The sequence below is a fragment of a genome, unplaced genomic scaffold (assembly GCF_019419815.1).
Source record: "Pyrus x bretschneideri cultivar Hongxiangsu unplaced genomic scaffold, Pyrus_bretschneideri_v1 Contig7, whole genome shotgun sequence".
Lineage (NCBI taxonomy): Eukaryota > Viridiplantae > Streptophyta > Magnoliopsida > Rosales > Rosaceae > Pyrus > Pyrus x bretschneideri.
This window is the reverse complement of record NW_025999809.1, coordinates 10,957,490-10,976,847: the sequence shown is the minus strand read 5'-3', so window position 1 is coordinate 10,976,847 and position 19,358 is coordinate 10,957,490. Positions and strand designations below refer to the sequence as shown.

The 19,358-nt window shown below is 35.6% G+C and overlaps 3 protein-coding genes across 6 annotated transcripts; 2 read left to right on the top strand and 1 right to left on the bottom strand.

Annotated features, from left to right (window-relative positions):
* Positions 1–1,046: 1,046 nt before the first annotated feature.
* Positions 1,047–5,391, bottom strand: LOC103936294 (nuclear transcription factor Y subunit A-7). 3 transcript variants are annotated; one of them, XM_048574264.1, is made up of 6 exons: positions 5,218–5,391; positions 3,946–4,012; positions 3,218–3,342; positions 2,133–2,234; positions 1,846–2,010; positions 1,047–1,750 (listed from the first exon to the last, which is right to left on the bottom strand). In XM_048574264.1, the coding sequence occupies exons 2-6, from the start codon at positions 3,971–3,973 to the stop codon at positions 1,565–1,567; spliced, it is 606 nt and encodes a 201-aa protein (XP_048430221.1). In that variant the 5' UTR covers positions 3,974–4,012; positions 5,218–5,391; the 3' UTR covers positions 1,047–1,564. The 3 variants fall into 3 exon arrangements, with proteins under 3 accessions (XP_048430221.1, XP_009344406.1, XP_048430222.1); XM_009346131.3 differs by having other exon boundaries at positions 3,197–3,342; positions 5,218–5,388; XM_048574265.1 differs by lacking the exon at positions 3,946–4,012 and having other exon boundaries at positions 3,197–3,342; positions 5,218–5,389.
* A 4,614-nt stretch (positions 5,392–10,005) lies between these two features.
* On the top strand, positions 10,006–12,601 carry LOC103936295 (ferredoxin--NADP reductase, root isozyme, chloroplastic). The gene is made up of 5 exons (XM_009346132.3): positions 10,006–10,246; positions 10,406–10,468; positions 10,808–11,140; positions 11,451–11,670; positions 11,803–12,601. The coding sequence occupies exons 1-5, from the start codon at positions 10,223–10,225 to the stop codon at positions 12,300–12,302; spliced, it is 1,140 nt and encodes a 379-aa protein (XP_009344407.2). The 5' UTR covers positions 10,006–10,222; the 3' UTR covers positions 12,303–12,601.
* Positions 12,602–14,510: 1,909 nt separating this feature from the next.
* Positions 14,511–18,828, top strand: LOC103936296 (ADP-ribosylation factor GTPase-activating protein AGD12). Of its 2 annotated transcripts, none has more exons than XM_009346135.3 (9): positions 14,511–14,877; positions 15,520–15,630; positions 15,917–15,998; positions 16,254–16,329; positions 16,859–17,022; positions 17,118–17,268; positions 17,356–17,475; positions 17,900–17,995; positions 18,480–18,828. In XM_009346135.3, the coding sequence occupies exons 2-9, from the start codon at positions 15,591–15,593 to the stop codon at positions 18,759–18,761; spliced, it is 1,011 nt and encodes a 336-aa protein (XP_009344410.2). In that variant the 5' UTR covers positions 14,511–14,877; positions 15,520–15,590; the 3' UTR covers positions 18,762–18,828. The 2 variants fall into 2 exon arrangements, with proteins under 2 accessions (XP_009344410.2, XP_009344408.2); XM_009346133.3 differs by having other exon boundaries at positions 14,512–14,818.
* The last annotated feature ends 530 nt before the right edge of the window (positions 18,829–19,358 follow it).

The following is a 19,358-nucleotide window of genomic DNA, read 5'->3' as shown; positions in this document are numbered from 1 at the left end:
TTGCTTGACAAATCCTACAAAACACAAAAACAAAGTAAATAGCTCAAAAATATAAGGAACTAACTAAGAAAAGACAAGTGAATTTGATGTTAAATATATGTAAATATGAGCTTATCAGTAACCACCTTTTAAAAGATATTTTTGTCAAATCAACTCTTCTACTTAACGTGGATATTGCCAGCTTTTCACGGAAAAATCAAAATAATTAGGATTGGCAAATTAGGACAACTTCTATCATTTTTTTATTAGGACCAAAGTGAAGAGTTATGTCAATTTCAAAGATTATTATTGCTAAAAAGTCAATAAAATCTTAAAAGTATTTAGAATTTTGTATAATTTTTATTTTTATTACTATTATTATTATTATTATTATTTACCAAAAGATGAATAAAACCCCAGAAATTGCTGGAAGTCATAAGCTTCACACATCGACTAATTTCAAGCTTTTCAATCCTCTCCTGGATGGACAAGGATTTTTTACCCTCCCACTTCCGGTGCCCTCCCGTGCCCTCCTGTTTGTGGGGTCACGCTTAAATCACATCAAAATTTTATATTACTATTCATTTTTGTCATATTATCTCTATAAAAAAAAAACTATATAAAGTGTTGACGTGCCTTAACCGGGACCACACAAAACAGGAGGGCACGGAAGGGCACCGGAAATGGGAGAAGACAATCCTTGTCCCTCATGGATCTCAAATAAACGTACTTTGAAAGATTAGCAAATCAAGCCTACGTTTTATAGCCCATCTGACTCATCTGCTACACTTGCTAGTTCTTAGTTGAGTGATATCCCCATTTTTTTTTTTTTTTTTGAAATAGGAAGAAATCTCAAAATCGAATCTCTCATTCATCATTGAACAAGAAACAAAACACCAACGGTTCGCTTTCTACACTCCTCCCCTTAATTACGTTACTCGATTCTCCTGTCAGTTACAATCGCTAGAAACGGAAGACGAGAGTGCAGAAATCATTTCTCATCAAGTAAAATCCTTCATCTTCAGCAAGACAGAAGTTGCACAAATGACAAGTCACAGGCTCAGAGGTTCTTCAATCGATGCCAATTTTATTAACCATTATACTTATTGTCCCAATTGATAACAAACGAATAGAAGTTATATAACTACTATTACTAAATACCAATACATAAGCAGCAGCCAACCTAATCTCTGCCAATCTAAAGAGGCATTTACCAAACCAAACAGCATAACTCTCAACTTTGCCGGACAAGTTTCCAACCTCACAAACTAGTATAAGTGCAAGCGTAAACCACACAGCAAGCTTCACTCTCTCTTGTGAAAGAAAGCGAGAGGGTTGCAAAGAAACCCATTGTCGAGAAGGTTATATCACTGCGCTTCAATAAGACACCGCCACGCAAACTCCCTACAAGCCTACTACTGAAGAACCTATACACATGCTATTGCTAATGAAGCTTCAAGTGTCGAGCCACAGTGAAGCACTACCGAGACTAACGAAGTTGGTATTGGGACCTCCATTCCTGGCGGTTGTTGAAGAATAAATACTTCATGTGGCACCTTGAGTGTTGCAATTGCTTCTTAAGTATTTAGGATGTTCCATCTGAGGAAGCAAGCTCATTTTTATCGGTGTTCAAATTGATATTTGACTGGGATTTGTCACCCGATGTCATTTCATCCTGTTGGTTCCCATTTTTCTTCGCATTAAGAAAGCGACCCCCGCATCCTCTAGCTCTTCTCAATGCATGCTGGTGTCGAGATTCATGCAAGTATGGCTGCCAGAGTAGTTTGAAGTGTCAATGGATAAATGAAGCCTGCCAAAACATTTCATTGAACACAAGATGCAAGGATTTGCAATCCACAATATTACCTTTCGATTCTTAAGTGCTTTATTTTCAGATTCTGCTTTAGCACGAGACTGCCGACGTCGCAAGATACCATGATACTGTTTTGCATTTACAAACACAGGTTCCTCAACTGCATCTGATGGCAGTGGAACACCTGCTTGCTGGATTCCCATTAACTGAAGATGAACCTGAAATGAAAACACAGTAATTACCATTAAATTTTATGCTCATAAGCAAAATCCAGTCTCAACTCGCCATATTCAAGTACTATTATCAAGAAAGGATATCTATAAGAAAGGGGAAGATATACCGTCGGTTGCGCCGCATAGGGCTGTGGAGGATATGGCTGTGTTTCATAGGGAGCAAAGATGCTTCTGTAGTAAGGGTCTGGATAGGGGTAACCTCCTTGTGCCTTCAATTAGACAAGCGAAAGATAATGTATCAAAAGATTTGAAATTCAATTAGGTACAGATGATAAATTTTTCCTCTTCCAGCTCTCTAAGTTGTAAATCTAATTGGCCAGAACCAGAGCATTGATATGCTGTTTATTCAGTTATAGAAGCACTTACAGCAACCAATTTGTTCAAACAAGGTCAATAGTTTCAAACTGAAAGTGAAAGTACACAAGGGTAGTACAGGAAAGGCTCACCTAATGAGGTAACGGAGAAGGGAAAAACTACGCATTAATGTCTAGGGCTAAGAACTCTTACAATGGAGTAGGTAGCAAAAAGAATCAGATGAACCTTAGGCCAAGAGGAGACATACAAAAGATACCTCAAGGGATATTTATTTCAAAATCTATGCCAAGTACCAACTATATATAAGAGTTTGTATATGATTTCCTATGACTATTAACGCAAATGTGTCAGATATCTTTAGACTAACCTAAAGCATTTACATCAATATTACAAACAAAATATTTACATGAAACCTAGCTTGAGTAGCAAAACTTACCCATGATACTTAACATTCTAGAATAAGAATGTTTTAAAGAGAAGGAGACTTTTCCTTCCTCTTGTTTGGTAAAAGGGATGGAAAGGAGGAGAACAAGTGTAAACAAGACTTTCTTTCCAAACTTATACAAATTCTCTTTGGGGCCAGTTACCAAAGTTTAATAAGCAAACATCTCATATTTGATAAAGTGACAACTTAAAAAATCATTAATAAGCAAAATTACTGTATATTATTTGATGAACTAATACCACATGTATGCTTCAGCACATTCTAAGTCTTGACGTTCAAACATGGTATATAGGATCACCAATACACTTACACACACACAAACACTGGATGGCAGAAAAATAGAGTAGAACAAGTAATAGACTTCCTCTTGTATGAAAACACGTCAATATTAAAAAAATTTAGGTGGATTACCACTGCATGTCCTGTTCCAACCTGTGGAGGTACTGCATACTGCATATTTGGAGTTGGAACTCCAGGATGTGACATTCCAATTGCAGGTAAGGATGAATGAACTTGAGACTCTGAATGACTTTGCTGGTCATCAGAATCACTATTATCTGCAAAACCAATACCATAAAGTATATAAGGTTGCATTCGAGAAATGGTTGTACTACACAAGTGAAGGAGGACGAAATAGAAACCATGATATCAAGCATCAAACAAGGAAATAAAAACCAAAACTAATGACAAAGAATTGAAAGCTTTGAAGCCTGAGCTTCAATGCTATAAAATCAGAAATATGAGGAAAGAGTAGTAAATCCTACACCACCACCTCGATCATATGTAGCATAAGAGCAATATATGAAGCATTTAACTGAAACAACACAAGGTAGAGTCTTCCTAAGGGCCCACCTAAAATTAAAGGGGTAAATGGGCTATTAGTGGATGATAAATTACGTAAACCATAAACCGAAGTCAGGAATAACCAAGGAAGTCAAGGAGTGGAACTGAAACCATTATTTATATCAAAGAAGCAGAAGATCCAAACAAGAAGTGATTCAATTTCTTTCTACATTAACTACTCCAGCTCAATTAAATGCCAGAAACATAAGTCCGTGTCCATTTACAGCAAGTTGAACGGACTAAATCACTTAAAGGTATCATATGATACTATGAAATTATGAATATATGGTATTTGGAATTTTGGGAAAAAAATTTACCTGAATGATCGTGCACAGAAGAAATCATGAGGATGTTGTATGTGAACAGTCCCAAAACAATATGTAGCTGCAAAGTAATAATCACCCAGATCAATGTCATACCAAAATAATATGCTACTAGTATACTACAATTAGATCAAAAAAGAGATTATAGGTTGAAATTAGAATTGTACAATAACTAATATCTTCTATTAGTTTCACCATCTAGATAACGCTAAGAAAAGATCTCCAAAACAGAAAATTACAAGCAGACCCAATCTACCAACACCAAGGAATCGAAATTAGTGTGAAGAAAAGAATATCCCTTAAATTCAGCTGCTAATCGATGCCCACAAAGAAGCCCAAAAGCTCACTGATACAGCAGTATAACCACATATATTTGAGAACCACAAAAAACAGTAGGGGCAATTAGGAGAGGGAATTGGAAACTGATATCGCAGAACCATATCAGCAAAATGAAAGAACAAGATGCAATCAAAGATACGCGATGACATTGATACAACTGCCTTCAAGTATGAACTGCTAATTCCGAAGTGTAGCTTCCATTTTCAAGGATAATAAAGATACTGGATAGAAACAGATTTTAAAAAGGGGGTTCGGAGGCTTTGTCTCCCTCCAGTCTTCACCGAGAGTCCGAGGAGGAATGGATGTAAAAATCCTTACCCCCATTTCGAAAGGTTTTTTCCCATTTCGAATGCGTGACCACCGGATCACAAGGAGCAATCTTACCATTGCGTCTAGGTTCGAAATAAATAGATAAATAGATCATCATTAAACAAGAATCCCCTCCCTCTACTAATAAGTTGTAGCCACTAGCCACAGCTGCAGATTTGTACTTAACAATTCTTCAATGAATGCCTTAAAACAACTAATTTAACTCATAAAACACAATCTTGGAGGTACCCTGAAAACTCCGAAAAGGCGAAAAAAGATTCACTCAGAGTGTTAACGGGCGAAAGCAAACCCTACCTATCTCAATAATTTCCAATCCAACTAACTAAGTTCATCTGCATGCCCAGTTCCATAATCAAGTAAGTAAAATTAAGAAACACACGATTAAACCCAGAAAATTCAGCTCAATTAACTCTGAAAATACCTCACGAAATAGCTCAAAAATCATAAAATTCACCAAATCACGAAGAACAAACAAGTCCCCAGTTCCATGCATTTCCCCCCAATTACACCAATTGGAGAATTCCCCATAAATGGCAAGGCAGAAGAAATTAGAGAGCAAAAAAAAAAAGCTAGGGTTTTGAAATTTGAGAAATTTACCTTACTCGCCGGTTGCTGCTTCTTAATTTAGTAAAAATTCTGCTTCTTTCTGCAGTGCAGGGTACAAAAATGGCGTCCGACGGAAACAGAATTCCTCTTTCTATCTCTCCATATTATTTCTACTTTCAACTGCATGCCTATTTTCAACCATACATCATTTTCCTCTTTTTTTTTTTCCTTTTTCTCAAGGTTTTTATTTTATTTAATTGGTTAAGTGTCGAGCAGGATCGGGAAGGGTGGAGGGATATGGGCCGTCGGATGGAGGGGTGTGCTTCGGGCAGGGAGAATGTGCTGCCCGGGAGATAATCTGAACCATGAATTCCATGGAGCCTACTGCGCGGGTGGGCTTGGGGGATCAGAGAGCGACCATTGAGCTTTGATTAGCTTTCTTGTACATTTTTGTTCATCACTCTCAATTGAAAACTTTTGATCCAATCGCTGCTTTTGTTGGTTCGAAAGACTTTCTTTAGTCTATTGTTTCTTTTTCTAGTGATGGTATCTGTGGAGCAAAAAATAATCAAAAAAATTATAAAGATGACACGTGAAGTTTTGAGTGAAAATGACAAAATTACTCTAAAGTCATACGAGATTCCACACGTACGCAACCGACAATAACGACTCAATCAAGAAAGAGTCAAAGGTAATCAAAATTGTATTTATTCAAAACTCTTTCATCACTCCTCATCAAATCTTCACTCAAAAGGTGACTCCTATTTTTCCTATTCAATTTAGGATTAGCTGCGAAGTTAATTGCAAAATATTATGTGAATAATATCTTGTAATTACACTCACAATTTGACCATATGTGGCTGACCCTTATTCTCCAAATAGAGTCGGTCACTCATTTATAAATAGTCATATTTTCCCACTAAAAGGCTAGACCATTCTCTATCCAAAAATTCTCAAAAACATTCTCTTTCCAATTCTAACTTTGGCATTGGAGATTCTTCAGCCAAAACCCCTCATTCATCGTGGGCGCGTGAGACCTTTTAGTCTTAATTTAAGGTATTATTATTTTGCAGGTGCATTTTTGTCAAAGGAGAAGACAGCAGAAATTTGCATTCACAGCACCAAGTACGGAAGAATATTTGGAAGATAGAGAGTAGCTGCCTAGCTACGCCTAGATTAGCGGTCGCTACCCTACTTATTATTATTGAATTAATTTAAATTTTAATAATTATGTTTTTCACCCTACAAGTTTTAAAATTTAAACACATTTAACAATATTAAATATGACGATTTGTATTTTAAACAGGCATGAAAACAACATCTATAGAATAACTTTTGTATTACCATCCCTTCAGACGATGAGCAAAAATATTCCCCTCTCCCATGTGAGTCAAGAAGAAAATGTAGAAATAAAATAAAATAGGCAATAAACAACAATAGTCCGTATGGGAATTAGGAAGGGTAAGTGATTTATTTATGGATTAAAAAATTTTGGTGGCAATATCGAGTGACAAGTGTTTGGTGTGGTCGGTTATACTTTGGTTTGTTGAAATATTTTAGATCATACTTTACTTTATTTTTTTTCTTTAAAAAGTGAGATAATTGGTGATAAGCTACAATTATCTTTTTTTTTTAGAGTCGGGAAGACTTACAGAGGCATTTCAGCCTCTTTCTGGCCACAAGTCAAACTTCCATACTAACAACGGGTTTCAAACCCAAAACCTTCGATTTTTAGATTTTAAAAGCCTCATAATAATTGACTGCATATGTGGATTATGGAAGTTCATCAGTATTTGTTCTTGGACGGTTCAATCCCTTTTTATGGTAATTAGAGTCTCTTTTCATAGAATGATAGTTGTGGAAGGAAGATTGAGAAATGCTAAGGAGTCTATTTTTTCATAAAGAATACCAATATTCCCGTAGTATTTCTCAGAAAATTTAAGCTAAGTCACATATAAGTCAACCTTAATAAATTTAAACTCACATTTATAAATTATAGAAATTTATTGAGGACTGAATGATGTCTAATTGTGAATAATATTTCATGTTATCAAGAAAGAAATTGTATCACTTGCGGATGACGTTTTACTATAGTAGTGGAAACCAATCATGTCTATGCACTCTAGTGTAGATTCAATCTCTACCGATTCCCTTGCCTCCAAACAACTAATTATTTAACTCGATAATGCTATCACTTATAAAAAAGAAAATTGCATCAACTAGTTTAAAAAAAAATTAAACTGAATGATTTCTGCACACCTATTTTTCATATGAAACAAAATGTATTGAGATTGCTCATTTAGGCTTGTATTGAAGATTTGATGAGTCTTATTCGAAGGTCATATAATGCAATTTTGGCTGGATATCTGGAGTCTTCTACAAAAAGGAAAATTAACGAAAAGTTTAAAAAAACTTTAGTTTTAATGAAAAATGAAAAATAAAGGTGTAGTGAATAGTATCATAAAAAGTTAAAAATGAACAATACCGAAACTGTTTCGTTAAAACTCCATCCACAAAATCCTCCAAACTCCAGTCCCCTAGTTATGGGCTTCCTGCTTCTCTCTTAGCCTTTTTGTATGTGGTATATGGGCCTTGGCCTGCACTTTGGTGTGGATTTTTTCCCTTTTAATATAACAATATTATTTGTGGAAATTTGAGCTAAGCACAATATAAATTTGTCATAAAATATAATATTGAATTCTTTATCTACGAGGGTATTCTATATTTATAAATAAAAAAATATTATTAGGTTGTAGTATTTCATAACTATTAGATTCTTATTTGAACGAAAAATCCAATATACATCTTAATTAAGATAAATTAATTAGGAATATACTACAATTTTTCTTTTCTCAAATAGATAGAAATTTATTAAAATCAAATGACAAGGTTTCATCAGCCGCGAGAATATTTAATAAGAAATTCTGGACAATCTCATCACAAAGGAACTCACCATCAAGCTTAGTAGCAAACGAAGCAGCCAAGTTACCTTCTCGTGGAACGAACCCAAACTTAACAAAATCAAAATGCATAGCTAAAGAATCAATATCAAACAACATTGCATTGCAAAAAATTAACACAGAGATATTTGAAATGACTAAACACGATGCATTATGTCAATTTTAAAATATTCAATCGACGCGCTACTTAATTAGTCTAACACTGATTTAGAGACACACCTTTACTTAAAAAGGGCATATGTGTAATCCTTCAACTTAGTCCTTCGGGCTCATGTGCATTTCATGCGGTAAGTATTACCAGAAATTCTCAAGGAGTTGGCTTGAATGACCAATGCTTCACTTTGTGAAAATTCGTATACCAATTTGATGGAATTTTGTCATAGTATATTGAAGAATTTCAAATCCTGAATTTAAACTTATTATCCTACTTCATGAACAGAAGCTATAATTCGATCATATTCATAGAATGATGCTCTAATTTTCTCATAAAAATGATCCAGTTTTTCCGAAACCAAATTTTGTAGGGTTCACACATCATTTTTATCTCTCACATTTTCTTATTAATTTTTATATATTAATCTTCTTTAATTTATTCAATCTAACGGTTAAAAATGGAGAACGGCGTATGAAAAGTAAAAGTTAGTGTGTTACTAACACCACCTGAAAAAAAGGGGGGGGGGTTTGATACAGATGGTTTTAAAATTTTGAGATTAAACATTTATACCTTTTAGAGTTTTGATTAAACATCTTCCTACAATTTAGATGCCAAATGGATTAGAAGTAGCCTTTTTTATAATTTAAATTACCCAACTTGCCATTATATAAATATACCTTTTAATCCTAGATAATACATCAAAACTCCTAAAATCTTGTTGATAAATATTGTAGAATTTAATTCCAATAAAAAGTCTTTCAAAATACACATAAATGCGACTTGCCATTATATTTAATATACCTTTTAATTTCTTAGATAATATCTCAAAACTCCTTAGATTGCAGTATTCAATTTTAATAAAAAGTCTTTCAAATTACACATGAAACGTTGATTTCTTCTTGGTACATATTTGATACGTTACTTAATATATCTTATTGGTACATATTTGGTATGTTTGTTTTCTTTTTTGTACGTATTTGGTATGTTTATATTTATTTTAGAAAAAAACATATTTGGTACATATATTTCCTCTTGATTAAACATATATTTCTCCTTGGTACATATTTGGTACATTACTTTATATATCTTCTTGGTACGTATTTGGTATATTCATATTTTTTTTGTATGTATTTGGTACGTTACTTTGTATATATTCTTGGCACGTATTCGGTACGTTTAAATATATTATCTGAACGTACCAGCCTCAAGCCTCTGAAAATAGAGAATACGTCTAATTATCTCACATGATATCAATATAAAATAGTGAAAACAACCACTAATTGAAATGGATAAGTCCATTCAAAATTAAAAAATAAGGATCATAGAATTCTAAGGTGGGAAAAGAAACCATATGGCTAAAACGTGGGAGAAGAAACTGGCTTCCTAAAAAAAAAAAAAGTCTACGTACAGAAATTTATCAACCTATATATATGGAATTTAATAATTAACATTTTAAATTAACAAAACACAATAATTACATGTAATCTAAATAAATATAAAAATGGTAACATAACTATTGTTTAGGCGTCTTAATCAAATTTCAAAATAGAACTAATGTTTAACCTGAAGAGTATTAGAAAATTGTAGGAAATTCTAATTTTTCAAAAAAAAAAGTTAGGAGTTTGCATAGTTGGTAATAAAACAAAAGTGGACCATAGCCAATGCGAACTTGCCACGGATCATCGTAATAAATTATTTCAAGTCGTCAGGTCGAGTGAAGCATCGCAGTGGAGAGAGAGAGCCCGAGGAGCCAAAGGCAAAGCAAAAACCCGACCTTTGGGACTCTCGGAAGGATCACCTTTCTCCCCATTTTTTCTCAACGACTCTTCTGCTTGTGATTCTCCTGCATGATCCAACTCCCCCATCACCTATATTAACTCCTCGGCCCTCATACCACCAGAAGCCCTCTCAATTCATTCATACCACCCTCGATCATCCAATCATGTCTCATTTGGCTCTCTCTCAGGTAATCCCCGGGCCCCTTTTCTGATTCCTGTTTGTTTCCCGAGAAAATGCAAGAAAAATTGAGTCATTGGTCGTTTTGTGATTACCCAATTGGATAAATAGCAGATATTTGATTAGATATGCTGTGTTTGTAATTGGGTTTTGATTGCTTTGTTTGCAGGGTTCACTGACTGTGACTGTTCCGCTTGGAAGTGATTTCTCCCTCCGAAGATCTGGGTTCAAGGTGTGATTTTTGTTTTTGGTGGTGTTAATTTCGTAAAGTTGTGTTTGTTTGTTTGTTTATTTTTAGCTTTGGTTTATAGCATTTCTTGGGTTCTCCGCTCGACCTTAGGAGCACTTTTCATGGATGAAGCTGATAGGAAAAAAATTACTGTTTAGTTTGTCTAATTCGCCTTTTTGAGGAGTGTTATGAATCTTGGTGTGCATTGTATATTAATAATTTAGTTTCAAAAGTACAAACAAACCAGCTTTAGCTATTGAATTCAAATGTGATCTTGATGTTCTGCAATGGTCGTCGATAGTTGTCGATTTTTCACTGAAACTGCTTATAATTTGGCTGCAGGCACGAAGTGTTAACTTTAATGATAAATCATGGCCTCCTATTTTACCTTTGGACTTCAAAACGAAGAGGGGACAGCTGAGAAATCAGCGCATTCTATGCATGTCAGTGCAACAAGCAAGTGCGCCTAAAGTTAATGTAGCTCCTCTACAACTTGAGGATGCTAATGAGCCCCCATTAAATACATACAAACCTAAGGAACCGTATACTGCAACCATTCTTTCTGTTGAGAGGATTGTCGGCCCAAATGCTCCTGGAGAGACTTGCCATATTGTGATTGATCATGGTGGTAATGTGCCTTACTGGGAAGGGCAAAGTTATGGTGTCATTCCTCCGGTAAATAACTCGTTGCATAGTGTTTATGTTTTCATCAATAATTGCATGATTTTTGGCCTAGAAAATTCGTTGAGAAAGTTCACTCAGGTTGTCTTTTTGAACTAATCGTGATTAAGAGATTATTTTTGGTGCATCTATGATTTGAAAATTAAGAGGATTATGTTATAATTGTTTTCATCCCCATTTGATGTTGGGTCTATCTCTTCAGTTAAACCGCATAGTTTTAAATCATGTTTCTGTCATGCTATTAGATCCATCTGCACTCCAAACGCCTCATTTGCAGTACCTTATTTATTTACTTGCATGACAGGGGGAAAACCCAAAGAAACCTGGGGCTCCGCACAATGTTCGCCTTTACTCAATTGCATCCACAAGGTATGGAGACTATTTTGATGGCAAGACAACTAGTTTGTGTGTTCGTCGTGCTGTCTATTACGATCCTGAGACAGGAAAGGAGGATCCTTCCAAGAATGGTGTATGCAGCAACTTTTTATGCAACTCCAAACCTGGTGATAAAATTAAGATCACAGGTAGGAGCCTAATTTTTAAAGAACTGTCAGACATTTTTATTGGTCCATCCTTTTCATTTTATGGATTTGGCACTTGCTGGTAGTTAAGATGCATTCCTTATCTTGTACTTAATTCAACTTATAACATGGCAGGGCCTGCTGGCAAGATCATGCTTTTGCCTGAAGACAACCCAAATGCCACCCACATTATGATTGCCACTGGCACTGGTATTGCCCCGTACAGAGGTTACCTCCGTCGCATGTTCATGGAATCTGTTCCCAAATTCAAGTTTGGCGGCCTTGCATGGCTATTCCTTGGTGTGGCCAACACTGATAGTCTCCTATATGATGAAGAATTCACCAAGTATCTCAAGGACTACCCCGATAATTTCCGGTACGACATAGCACTTAGCAGAGAACAGAAGAACCAGAGAGGAGGGAAGATGTATGTTCAGGATAAAATCGAGGAGTACAGTGACGAGATCTTTAAGCTATTGGACAACGGGGCCCACATATACTTCTGCGGGCTCAAGGGAATGATGCCTGGGATTCAAGAAACCTTGAAGAGGGTTGCGGTTGAAAGAGGGGAGAGCTGGGAGGAGAAGCTTTCACAGCTGAAAAAGAACAAGCAATGGCATGTGGAAGTCTACTGATGATGCATTGTTTCAGAACTGATTTGTGTCTCTTTCTCGAGGAAATGCTCTCAAGCATCTTATGCTAGGTAAAATTTTCGGTTTCTTTTTGCTTTGTAAGTTGCCCATTTATCAGCTTTAGCTAAGGAACCTGAGCAACAATAGCATTCATCTGTATCTTTACTCTTTAGACAAGGCAAGCTATCATCTTGGCTGAACCATTTTGAGAAACCCTTTTTATTGTCGATTGATGTTTTATCTTCTGCCTGCTGTTTAGTATTTTAAGCATTTATAAATGTAACAATCAGAAAGGTTGTCTACTCTCGTATGATCTGTAGCTGTCCAATTGTCCTGTCAACGTTCGCTGGATGATTTATTCGATTCCTGAATCACGTTTGAGGTTAGGTGATTCTAACGTCGTTTACTTGTTAAATGACACTCTTGAATTGAAAGTGGCCAAGCATTGCGGTCGCATAAATGCTTCCGTTGTACCTCTGCCTTTGATTGCATTAGCCATTGAGATTTCCTGTTTAGCTACAGAAACAGAGAAACGCTTTAATTGTTGACTGATATTTCATCATCTCTTTTCTTTGGGTGAGTGAGTGGTGGTTCATCTTTAACCTTACGTCCAGGCCATGTAGCCGCCCGACTGCTAGCGAAACACCCTACTTCTGTGTTTGCTCTCACCGCTCGCTCGTCTGGTCTCACCCCATGTGCCTGTTGCCCTATATAACGCCGGAACACAAAGAATCTCTCACAAATTTTGTGGTTGTCTTTTTATCCTGTCAAAATTTCAGTTGTCTCAAGATGACGATAATATCTTACATGATATAGGAACATTGCTATCGTGACGTTTTGCATCGATGATACAATGTTATCTGGATGAAAACATGTCTTTATATCATTGGCATGATATATTACGATAATGGTGTACTCGTGTTATGTAAGTTGTTAGTCGACTCCATTGATTGACGTTTGGCATGATTCTTATTCATGGCTTTACATTTTGTTGTGTCAATTGTCGTGATGGCATTTGGTACTATAATCTAGTGATATTTTTCTTCACTTGCAAGTGAGAGATCTTAGATTCGATTCTCGCCAAAGGTGAATTTGAACCATATTATTGCTAGCCCCATTGTAAAGCTAAGCTAACATTTTTCCCTTAGTAATATTGATTGTTAAAAAAAAAAAAAATTGTCATGATGTCATGCAAACATCATGTACTGTAAACTTTGTCAACAGAGACAACTGTCAGGTTGGAATTCATGTACAATTGGCATTGTGTCCACACTCCACACGGCTGCTTTTTCAATGCTAATTCATGATTAAATCAGGTTTAATATTTAAACATTGACATTTTATTTGCTTAAATAAAGGGAGAAAAAAAAAAAAATTACTGGTTATGACTCATGAAATTTAAATTAGAAGAATGTCAATCATTTACAACTATTTCTAGAAAGGCAATGACTCAAACCTAAATACTTAAAATTAAAAAAATTAAAAAATTGTTCAAAAATTAAAAAAAAAAAAAATTTAAATCTGGATGACCGGCCAAGTGAAATATATTAGATATTCAAACCTAGATATTGACATTGGGGGAATATTCCTAGAATCAAATGAAATTGAATTATTTTGGGACCAAAGTAACAAACTTCGTTTTTATTACTACTTACCCATTGCAGAAGTAATTGTCTAAATACTTTCGATGCGTGCAAGTAGTGAATTGTTTTTGTCGCCAACATAATTAATTTGTCTTTGATTTATTTTTCACTTGTTGGATTTCAAATTCATTATTCACGGGAGTTGAAAGTGAAACCTACCACTATAAGCAGTGGCAGAGCTGAAGGGTCATGACTACCTTCAGTTTACATGTAGCTCAACCCCTGTAGATGGAGAATAATACTATTGAATCATAATGCTAGTGACAAAATAAATATTGTTCTTAAATAAAAAACCTGACAAATTATAATTAGATATATATATTTTTTCTATTAATTAAGAAAAAATATATCTATCCACCATGATACAGGTTCAATCCCCCACTAATGTTCGTCCCCCTTAACAATTAATTATTTAAGATACAAACGTTATAACTCTACAAAAACATACATTAATAAATGAACATTTGCCCAACTGCCAGCCAACTGCCATGTTGGAAGTTGGAAGCAGCAGAGCAGAAGTGTGCTAGTTATTTTAGGGAAGCCAATTATTTATACTGCTCACATCCTCCTTGGACCATTATTGATTCATTGCGCGGATATGATCGGAGAATTTTCGAATTCTCACAAAAAGAATTCGAAAAGTATTCTCATTTCATTATTCATTCCTCCTCCTCTTATCTTACAATTTAAAATAATTAATATAATATATTCAACAAATAGAAAAACAAAATAAAATACAATAAAATAAAAATAAAACCAAAAACACAGTTGTACTTGTTTCAACAATCCTCCTCCTCCCTTTCTCCCTCCCTTTCTCCCTCTCTCTGAAGAATCAATCATTCTAAAAGGGGCATTTCCCATTTCTTCAATCCACTGGTAAATTTGCTATCTTTCTCCTCAATCTTTCACTCAATCTCCATATTTTTATTTGTCAGGTTAGTTTTTTATTTTTTGGATGATTGGTTTCTGTCATTTTCTTTTTCTGGTTATATGTGAATGATTTAGATGGATTTGGAACCTTTGATTTGGACCAAGTTTCCGCTTTTAATTGCATGCTCTAACAGTTTTGAATGAACCCATCATTTATAATTATTAATTAATTACCAATTCGTTGTTGATTTGGGTTTTGTTTCTTGTAATCATTTTTTTCATTTTGTTGCATTTGATTGGAGCTTTCATCCGTTTGGAACCTGAAAAAATCAACAAAAAATAAATAATTTGACGTATTCCATCCATTTATGAAGTTTTTGTAGCCAAGCGAAATAGTATGTTGTTCATTAATTTACTATGAATTTGATGTGGATGTTTCGATTACTGGACTGCCTTCAACTTTGAATGATGGTAAAAACCCGTCAACGATTATTGCAGATTCTCAGTGGCACTGGGAATTTCATTGGTTTCAAACTAATTTTTGCGCATATATGCGGGGGAATTTGCTTAATTTGAGCTCTACAAGATTAGCTTGTTTGGGTACTTTATGCTAAAGAAGAACAAACTTTGAAGCATTCAATTGGGTGGTGTTGTTTCGTTTCTGCAACGCTTTTGCTCAGGTTGATTGTTTTACTTTTCTTTTTCAGGTCACTGTGTCCTGATTACTTGAAAAGAACAGGCTTCACCCAGTGCATGATCGTAATTTACTAACGGAGCAATGAATCACCGTCCAATGGATCTTGGGAGGCCTGCCTCAGGTATGCTTGTAAAACTTGATTCAAACAAGAGAAATATATTATGAATAGGGTCTTATAAACTGTGATTTTTAGGTATTATGAATTATGCACCATAATTACATATAATACTGGGGTTAAGGAAAGGGACTTTCTGTTGTTTGTGTACTAGTCACTGGACTGTACAACTTTTCTTACTGTGGTTTATAGAACTAAATCTGTACATGTTTGGCATAAAAAAAGAAAGTGTCTTTTTGCCTTCTTACTTTAATCTAGAAGCTGAATGACATGCATGTTCAATTCAATGCAGGTAAAAGAAGATTAAAAGATTTATTGGTGCAAAAAGATAATCGCAATTGTGCTGATTGTAGTGCTCCTGATCCTAAATGGGCGTAAGTTTTTTCCCATTGATACAACTTTGTATCGGTTTTTGTATGGCACCAAGTCAATTTGAGACATGCTTGTTTCGTGAGTAAGCTTCAGAGCTTAACGATGACGGTGTCGTGTAAAGCTATTAGTTGACATCCCAAATTCGGATACACATGTTTCAGGACGTTTGAAAATAAATGTATATTCTTAGGACAGTTTACTTTCCATCCTATATCCTTCTGACTTGGAAGGTATCCTGTTCGTAACTGCATTTGCAGGTCAGCAAACATTGGAGTTTTTATATGCTTAAAATGTTGTGGTGTGCACAGGAGTCTTGGTACTCATATATCAAAGGTAACCGCTCCTGATTGCTAGATGCATCCAATTTAAATTTTTATAATGGAAACAATTTGCCAGTTGAAACCATGAAACTAGCTAGGGACACTCATACTTTGGAGTTTTGTTTGCAGGATTGTTATATAACTAAATTTAAACAAACAAAATTAACGATACAAAATCCACTGACCAAAAGGGAACTTGTAACTCGGTGAACGAAATAACTGATTGATCCCAATCTGCTTTCATCAAGGAAGTTCATTTGATTGTTCATCCTTGGTTGTTTGAGTTGCAATGCAAGGAAACTGGGAAAGTTTATTTCAGTCCTTTTACCAAAAAAACCTCTCTTTGGCTTCCTTCTTTCGTTTCTAGGATGACAGGCATGGTAGAACTATTTCAGGCTTGCTCGGTGATCTGTCAATTGTTGCTTAATTGATCAATATTCATTATTATTTTATGTTTTCTATATGCTGATGTGATGTCTCCAGTCGTGTGCATTATTACAATTATATATTTGTCTTAAACAACATGAATTGGAAATGTTCAGGTTTTGTCAGTGACCCTGGATGAATGGTCTGATGATGAAATTGATGCAATGATAGAAGTTGGAGGAAACTCTTCTGCTAATTCAATTTACGAGGCTTTTATTCCTGAGGGACTTTCAAAGCCTGGACCAGATGCCGGACATGAGGAACGTTCAAAATTCATCCGGTTAGTTATGATATAGAATTCTAGAATCTACCATGGAGCAGATTCAATTGTTGGGTTATTTTTCAGATGTTTAAAGTAGTCACGTATTCATGTAGGTCAAAGTATGAGCTTCAAGAGTTTCTGAAACCTAGCTTGCGGATTAACTCAGGTCCTTCTAGAAAGAACTCTCTCCAGAGCACTCTCCAATCAAATAGTTTTTCTCGAAAGATTATCGATAGTTTCCGTTCAAATTCTTCACAGAAATCGGTAAATATTGTCACGCCTTATGTCTGCCTTTCAATTATGTAGTTTGAGTATTAAAATATAACTTTGTTCCATTCTTGAAATATGCAGCAGGAAGGCATGGTAGAATTTATTGGTTTATTGAAGGTTAAGGTGATTAGAGGCACAAATTTAGCCATTCGAGATATGATGACAAGCGATCCTTATGTCATCCTGACTCTTGGGAAGCAGGTTAATAATTCTTCAATTTTCTTTTCCCTTGGTATTGAAACTACAGAATCTGCTTGATACGCAGAAGCATGTAGAATTTATGAGATCCCTTTACTTCCTAGCCTCCTGGTTACCTTCTTTTATTTGAGCTTCATGTCAAAGTGAACATCCAAAATATCCCCAGGAGAGATATTAGAGAGAGAAAAACAGGGTTTGGAGGGACGAAAAGAGGGGATCGGGGGGAGAGAGAGAGAGAGTTCATCTTTAATTTTTGAACATGGGGGTAAGAACAAGGTTGTTGACACATGTGAACGGCTAGATTTGATTAAGCGTATTAGCCTACTTATAGATTGCGAACTAATATGTTAATAAGAGAATTTGAATTTCTATTCACTTAAGACTGACATTTCTTTATTTGATGATGACAATGTTGGTGATAATGTAGACTCTTCGAACGACTGTAATAAAGAGTAACTTGAATCCCGTCTGGAATGAGGAACTCATGCTGTCTGTACCTGAGCGATTTGGAGCTTTACAGTTGGTACGCATATCTATGCCTTTTTTCCTCTTCATCTTTGCAAACATTTTGTTTTTGATGTCATGTTTTACTCTGCCTTCTCTTTGTACTCGTACGTGGATAACGCTCTCTCTCTCTCTCTCTCTCTCTCTCTCTACACACACACACACACAAATTAAACCTAGGTTGCTATATGTTTCTACAACTTGCTTAGCCGTTCATGGTAGAATAGCCATTCTTGTTCTCATTCTTCCATACTCACCGAAAGCAGTCACGTCAGCCTCCCGCTATTCCTATGTTAAATGTGATAACAAAATTTGTGTTGATGACAAGGAAAACTTTGATGCAATCTGATTGCTTCCGAAAGGTTTTCCTTTTATCCTTTTTTCACCTGTAAATTGTGGTATACACGGATCGCAGATTAGCCTCTGCCTCTGGTCTAAACAGAACCCTTTATGTATTACATGGGAAGTATTTTACGGAAATCCTCCTGCTTGTCACATTGCAGCAGGTGTTTGATCACGACACGTTCTCGGCTGATGACATAATGGGAGAAGCAGAGGTTGATCTTCAGCCATTGATAACATCTGCGATGGCATTCGGGGATGCAGGAATGTTTGGGAACATGCAAATCGGGAAATGGCTGAAGTCGCACGACAATGCACTCATAGACGATAGCACTGTTAACATTGTCGACGGGAAGGTAAAACAGGAGGTGTCTTTGAAGCTCCAGAATGTTGAGTGTGGAGAAATAGATTTAGAACTAGAGTGGATGCCCCTTGAGCAATAGGTAAACGATTTAATTATTTTTTGTCCATCTTATTTAATAAAAACCTGTAATTTTTGGTTGAGTTATATATATTTTTGTACGGAACGGCATCATACACTTATCTCCATTCTTTTGCACTTGTTTATAGAAATTCAGTTGTCTCTCTGGTTAATGGATTGCCGTTTAAAAGGACAATCCCAAACCAATAAGGCTCCTTGCTTTTGCAAGGGTTCCTTCTGGTTTTTTTTGGTTGTTGTGGGGGAGGGGGGGGGACCTCTATCATATGCGGTCTTATCCTTTGTTGTTTTTGTTTTTTTTTTGCAAAGAGATTGTTTCCACGAACGACTTGACAACATGTTTACTTGGAACCGGGAAAGTCATGGTTCGGGATCAACTAGTACCACCTAATTGATCTGATTCTTGATTTTTAAATTTTAAGTAGTAAACGCAGAGGAGTCAAGAAATAAGATAATTTCAATACTCATGCTTTAGTAAACGTAAAGAGGTTTTAATAAGAACTAATTAACGGGAAGAAAGGTATCACTAAACCGAATCCGATTCTTTGGAAAAGATCCGACGCAAATAACCATGTTCTTTGGTTGTTTATCATTATCTGAT

Bases quoted from the DNA above. Each gene is read 5' to 3' on its own strand.
- LOC103936295 (XM_009346132.3), top strand. From the start codon at position 10,223: ATGTCTCATTTGGCTCTCTCTCAG. The intron at 10,247-10,405 runs GTAATCCCCGGG...CTTTGTTTGCAG, and splicing joins CTCATTTGGCTCTCTCTCAG to GGTTCACTGACTGTGACTGT. The intron at 10,469-10,807 runs GTGTGATTTTTG...ATTTGGCTGCAG, and splicing joins TCCGAAGATCTGGGTTCAAG to GCACGAAGTGTTAACTTTAA.
- LOC103936294 (XM_009346131.3), bottom strand. From the start codon at position 3,973: ATGATTTCTTCTGTGCACGATCATTCAG. The intron at 2,235-3,196 runs GTAATCCACCTA...GTCTAATTGAAG, and splicing joins TTGGAACAGGACATGCAGTG to GCACAAGGAGGTTACCCCTA. The intron at 2,011-2,132 runs GTATATCTTCCC...TTTTCATTTCAG, and splicing joins CCTATGCGGCGCAACCGACG to GTTCATCTTCAGTTAATGGG.
- LOC103936296 (XM_009346135.3), top strand. From the start codon at position 15,591: ATGAATCACCGTCCAATGGATCTTGGGAGGCCTGCCTCAG. The intron at 15,999-16,253 runs GTAAGTTTTTTC...CTGCATTTGCAG, and splicing joins GCTCCTGATCCTAAATGGGC to GTCAGCAAACATTGGAGTTT. The intron at 17,023-17,117 runs GTTAGTTATGAT...GTATTCATGTAG, and splicing joins GAACGTTCAAAATTCATCCG to GTCAAAGTATGAGCTTCAAG.